This window comes from Plasmopara halstedii (genome assembly GCF_900000015.1).
Source record: "Plasmopara halstedii genome assembly, contig: Scaffold_2904, whole genome shotgun sequence".
Lineage (NCBI taxonomy): Eukaryota > Oomycota > Peronosporomycetes > Peronosporales > Peronosporaceae > Plasmopara > Plasmopara halstedii.
Genome location: NW_020189809.1, coordinates 1,273,201 through 1,278,816, shown reverse-complemented (window position 1 = coordinate 1,278,816; position 5,616 = coordinate 1,273,201). Strand labels below are relative to the sequence as shown.

Below are 5,616 nucleotides of genomic sequence, written 5' to 3'. Positions count from 1 at the left end.
CATCCTTTCAATGCTCTTCGCCTCGTTCGCCGGTATTTTAAACTGTTCAAAGTAAATGATATCGCTACTGTTTCGCTTTAAAAAGAGTGGCCGTCTTTGCATCTGATTCAGAGTACAACTTTTGTGCCGCAAGAGCCGGACGGGATACCAGAAGTGGAAATTGTATCAGCGCAAAAGTGGTAACGAACCTCAGACATGCTGACGTGGATTTGAGAGATCTCCCGGCTGCTATACTTCTTCGCTATACTTTAGTCATCTGTACCTTGTCTGCCCCCTTTCGTTCTCAGTAGAGCGGTACAAAGTGTCGGGATTCCGCGCATTGTTGTTCGTCATGCCCCTCGCGAAAACGCTTTGAACACAGTAGGCACAGGACGGCCATTGGAAAGATCAACGTTTCGTTGATTTTCGAAGAGGTCGTGGGCAAAGATTTTTAGTCTAGCACCATTATATCGAGTTTCGTAAAGCCTGGAAAAGAATCAATTGATTCTAGAGCACCTTGAGCTACTTTTGTCGCGAGACATCCGAATAGTAGACACTAATTGGACCCTTCTAAGATGTAAAATACAGTTACGACATCCGCGCGACTTGATCATCAAAGGTTCTGTCATATCTCCAAAACGAGTTTGGAATTCAAATAATGTTTCGCACTGGACAGGAATTCGAGGTTTATTCGACCAAGGTATGGCGTGGCTGGGGTGCCACAAGCTCAGCAACGACGGAAAGTCGGAAAGGATGGTGCCACGTACTTCCCTCCTTGTGGAGCTATTGCGACTTACAACCAGGAAGCAGAAGCGTTTTGGCACTAGCACGAAGCTGAAATAGCTTTCGTGCAGAACTTTCACATTGCGCAGATACTGACAATAATGTATCCGCTGCAATCTTGTGTAGCAGAAGCACTATTTCTTGTTAAGTATCTCTAGATCATTCACGCCTCTCGCCGATGAATCTTTGGGGTTCTCTGTTGTTAGACAAGAATACCTGAAACATTGTATGAGGCCTTACTCTCCAAATATTGAAAATTGCACTTCATAAAGTTTTAAGCACTTATCGACATTTTTCCTTTCTTTTTTAATATGATAGAGATTACAAAAGTCAAACATTCCTCTAGAAGAACCAACTATTCCTAAAGCAACGTGTAGAGAGAGCGTTGGATAACTCGAAGGTCATACGCGACCATATGAGCTGGTGGACGATTCGTCGGATCTTGAGCCAAACAACGATCCGCTAATAGACGAAGATCTGGCGGACAGTTTGCACCAAATCGTGGACGAAGTTCACCCACTGCAACAAGTTGAAGAATAGCAATATCATTCAAACGATTGCCAGTTGGTCCTCGCACATCTTCGTATGGAATTGCATGTGTATCAAGTTCCGACAGGACAATTCCAAATGCATAAATGTCAACCGACTGGTCATATTTGTTACTACCTTGAATCACTTCAGGTGCAAGCCACCGACCAGTTCCAACCGCTGCTGTCATTGTTTCGTCCACTGATTTGTACCTTGACGCGCCAAAATCAGTAACTTTCGCGGTCATTTCTCCCGTTAAAAGAACATTGCGTGATTTCAGGTCTCGATGGATCAATGGTGGCGTGAATGAATGTACATACACAAGTGCCTCAATGATATCCACTGCTAATTGCAATAATTCTTGACTCCAGTGACGCGGAGAGGTTGGATTGATGAGATAATCACGCAAATCTCCATTTTCCATGTATTCAAACAATGCTTGCAAATCACTTTCGATCGTCCATGCACACCCTACTAGTCGTACAATATTTGGATGATCAAACGGTGCGGCCATTTTGATCTCTTCAATAAACGCTTGAGTTCGTTGCTTTGTAATTTGATCAACTCGCAATCGCTTGGACGCTAGTAATTGAGACCCACGATACTTGACGAGCCATATAATTCCAAATGCACCACTACTGATCGTTCCAACGTCTTCAATTTCGTCATATTTTACTTGCAAGGACAATAATTCTTCGTCGTTCCACACGGAATAAGCAGAATAGCTTTGATTACTATGCGTACTTCGTGTCGAGATACGAGGTGAATTACTCACGTCGTCGTATTCATAATCAGGACAAAAGCGAGGACCACCATTGGCTGGCGTACGGCGTCCACCACGATACCCTTTTACAACAGGAGACCGAGTCAAAGTCAAAGGCGGTGCCAAGCCACCAAAGTACGTTTCACGCACACTTATCGAGCGACGACTTGTATGTTTTCGTACACGCGAGCGATGGACACAAATGCCAATTATTATGAAAATTCCAAGGAGACAAACGCCTCCTAGAAATGCACCTACGATAACCATGGCACTTGATAACGACGAGATTTCGTCATTGCGTCTGGCATCAGATATACACACAGTAAGTAAATGAACTTGCCGTCGATCAGCTGAGTGACAAGTATCAATACTTTGAAAAAAATCGGCATTGTTGATATCAAGATTCGTGAGCGCATTTAAAAATCCAATTTGAGCTTGAGTGAACCAAGGTGCTACAAGTGGATTGCCCTTGATCTGCAATGCAGTGAGTTTATCGTGGATAAAAATGCTAGCAGGGATTTCCGTTAAGTGGTTGAGACTTAAATCGAGCGTCGCAAGGTTTGGAAAGACAGCGCGAAAAGATGTGAGACGATTATCATTGATGCTTCTATCGAAATACAAAGGATAAACTCCTTGATCAAGCTACAATAGCAAATGTGAAGTTGTACGTACAAATGCACGAGTGAGTTGAGTGCAGCAGTTGCTGCAACTTCCAAAATATAATTTTTATCAACATATCTGATCATGCAAGAATTTGTTAAGTTTGAAGTTGATCGAAATCTCAACTCAAATCTTCACTTACAAGGTTTGAAGATTTGTAAATGTGGCCATTACGGGTGGAAACGCATAAAGAAGTGTATTTGTAAGACTCAATGTCTGAATGGTTGGTGGAAAGACACTGGGTAGTTGTTCAAGTGTTGCTTCATTGGAAAGATCGAGATTATTTAACTTGACACTCGTCACTCTCGAGTTAATCGTCATGCTGTCCGAGACAAATGTCACATTTGCCACTTTACTCTTCACCGAACTGTTAATACTACTCCCACCAACTAGGACACTATTAACATAGTGTCATAAGTACCTGTGAAATCCAATACGTCTCATATCTGATACTTACAATGACGTAACACTCGGTTGGAGTTCTATCATCTTAATGATTGTCATGACGTCGTTGTTTGCCGTAGCAAACGTCGTTGTATCATTTGGAAGCACTTGAAGTTCTTTGAAAAACTTTGTGTCATTCTGTGCTTTCGCTATCTCTTGATTGCTTTTGTATGATCCAAAATTTACTAAAAATGTAAAAGTTGTTGGATCGGATGCCGGCTTGACAAAACACTGAACGACGCACTCGTTGGCTGAGATACATGATACTCCAGATGGACAAGCATTATACACTAAACATGGTTCGTACTGTTGACACACGTTACTACAAGATGTTGACAAGGTTGATGTCGCCATTTCACACGCATATCCTGTTGCGCTTTGAAAGAAGAGCAACAATATCGTTGGGAAGCCACTCAATCGACTCGTCCGCCTCTTGTGGGACTGGCAGCATCGGATCATATCGAATTGAGATCGAGGATTCTTACCCGCTAGAAACGATGAACATGTAGCCGTCCAAGTGGCGAGCTGTCTTTGCTTGACGTGAGTCACTAGATTAACTAGCAGCTGGAAATCTTCGTGTGTTGCGAGGTTATGGCGACTGTAAAAGGTTTAAGTCTCAAGGTGAGCAGATGCGGTGATAACATTGCGACTATCCTTTCTTCTAAAGCTGACGTATGCGTGGCCACTCTGCTTGGTGCAAGTTAGTTGTAGAAATCGATATCCTGTCAATTTAATAGTAGTCATATGATTTAAGCTTAATGTTTGTGACAAGGTAAAGCTGTTCAGAATACATGAATTGTGAAAATAAATAAAAATGAAAAGAATAGTGGCATCCCCATGAAAGTGGTACTTGGAGCAGCTTGGGGTCTCATTTAAACAGGCGGGAGGTAAGAATTACGGAGATTGAGCTGGCTACTGAGCTGTTGTGGCTGACGAGTCGCTCTTTATACATGAAAACGGGCGGCCATGTTCCACCATTCTACTATATATCACTTGAGTAATAATTACGGTGTTAAGAGAGATAGTTCAAGAGCATTGCGGGGGTCTTTGTACTTCATAAACAATAGATGCAACTACAATTGAGCTACAAATCCCATTGTTGTGGAGCTGATCGTCTCTCTTTGACTTTGTCCAAGAAAAACTGGTAAAGCTCATTCCTTTTGAGCTCATCTTCACTTGCATACGACAAACCTAGAAAACTCTTGACGTCATTCTTCTGCCAGTGATTTTCGGCCCAGATATGAGCTCTTGCCATCTTTTCCAATGTGACAGCATCCTCGTCAAAGGTCGGGTCCAGACTCTTGGACATCGTTTTATCAAACATAACAGCATAGCGTTTGTACACTTGAAAAACCTTTGTATTTTCAATCTTCTCAAGCTCATGACGTAGCTCGTTGATTGTCATGTCGTGCTGCGGAGAAATCGTGTCGAGCTTTAAGTTTTTCCACACGGAATAAGTGGAATCACCTCTGTTGAGTCGAGCTGTGAGTCTTATCATCAGAATGTCATCTTGATATTTGGAAAATAGTGGATAGTGCTTGTGCTTCGATAACTCACTCAAAGGCACATTTTGCATGCCAAGCTTTGTCTTGACGTAATCGAAAGACCTGCGACGCTCAAGCCAATAGGCCATTCTCCACTTTAATGGAATTAGTCGTTCAAGTAACGATAGAAGCCACGACATACCAAACAGCCTCTCTTCTGTATCGGACAACTCGCGAGGCCTGACATCATGTTTGAGCTTGTCTACATGTGGATTTTGATGTATAAAATTAAGACGATTTAAGGTTACGTCTTGATACTTATTAGGAGATAAAGAGGCGCAGGTGCACGTGAAATAGGTGGTTAATACAACCACCAGAGTGCAGTACATTTCCGTGCTGTATAGTGACAATTATAATATGTAGCACAGTAACAGATTGCTTAGGTAGGTAGGTAGGTAACTTTCAGTTTGGTTCAAGAAATCGTAAGAAGTGAAAAAATTAACATGTTCGTTATGTTGCATCATATCTCAGAAGATTGTTGTGTCGCGTCATTTCAGATTTTCAAATTTTTGTAATAAGCTTTGGTCAGCCTACAACTTGGGATTAAAAATGGCTTTTTATAAGCGATCAAGCAGTCCAGGACTTGCCGTGTACTTCGTACAGAGAAAACTTTGACTCTACTGTTAAAAAGTTGGTATGATGAGAATTACAACTAAATGCAAAGCTCGGCTGAGAGGTACTCCTGTACCTCTTATATTGCCTACCCTTCAAGATGTCTGAGTCAGCGACGTGTCTAAACTTGCCGTTGAACTTACAATGATGACCCGAGACGATGTTGGCGCCAGGAAACGATGGAATCGCAGCCCGTCTATGTGTGGGACATTTCAATATCTACGAATCTATGTCAATTAACGCATAGAAGGCGGGGGCATACGCACCACCCAGGTGCGGGACCGAGCTACAAGAACTTAGCTT

At 42.4% G+C, this 5,616-nt stretch overlaps 2 protein-coding genes across 2 annotated transcripts; both read right to left on the bottom strand.

The window, feature by feature from the left end:
- Positions 1-1,123: 1,123 nt before the first annotated feature.
- On the bottom strand, positions 1,124-3,511 carry PHALS_05686 (tkl protein kinase; the record flags this gene model as incomplete). The annotated part of the gene is made up of 4 exons (XM_024719270.1): positions 1,124-2,660; positions 2,726-2,791; positions 2,856-3,110; positions 3,171-3,511. The coding sequence occupies 4 exons, from the start codon at positions 3,509-3,511 to the stop codon at positions 1,124-1,126; spliced, it is 2,199 nt and encodes a 732-aa protein (XP_024584585.1).
- Positions 3,512-4,241: 730 nt separating this feature from the next.
- PHALS_05685 (uncharacterized protein) lies at positions 4,242-4,841 on the bottom strand (the record flags this gene model as incomplete). The annotated part of the gene is made up of 1 exon (XM_024719269.1): positions 4,242-4,841. The coding sequence occupies one exon, from the start codon at positions 4,839-4,841 to the stop codon at positions 4,242-4,244; it is 600 nt and encodes a 199-aa protein (XP_024584584.1).
- Between the last annotated feature and the right edge of the window lie 775 nt (positions 4,842-5,616).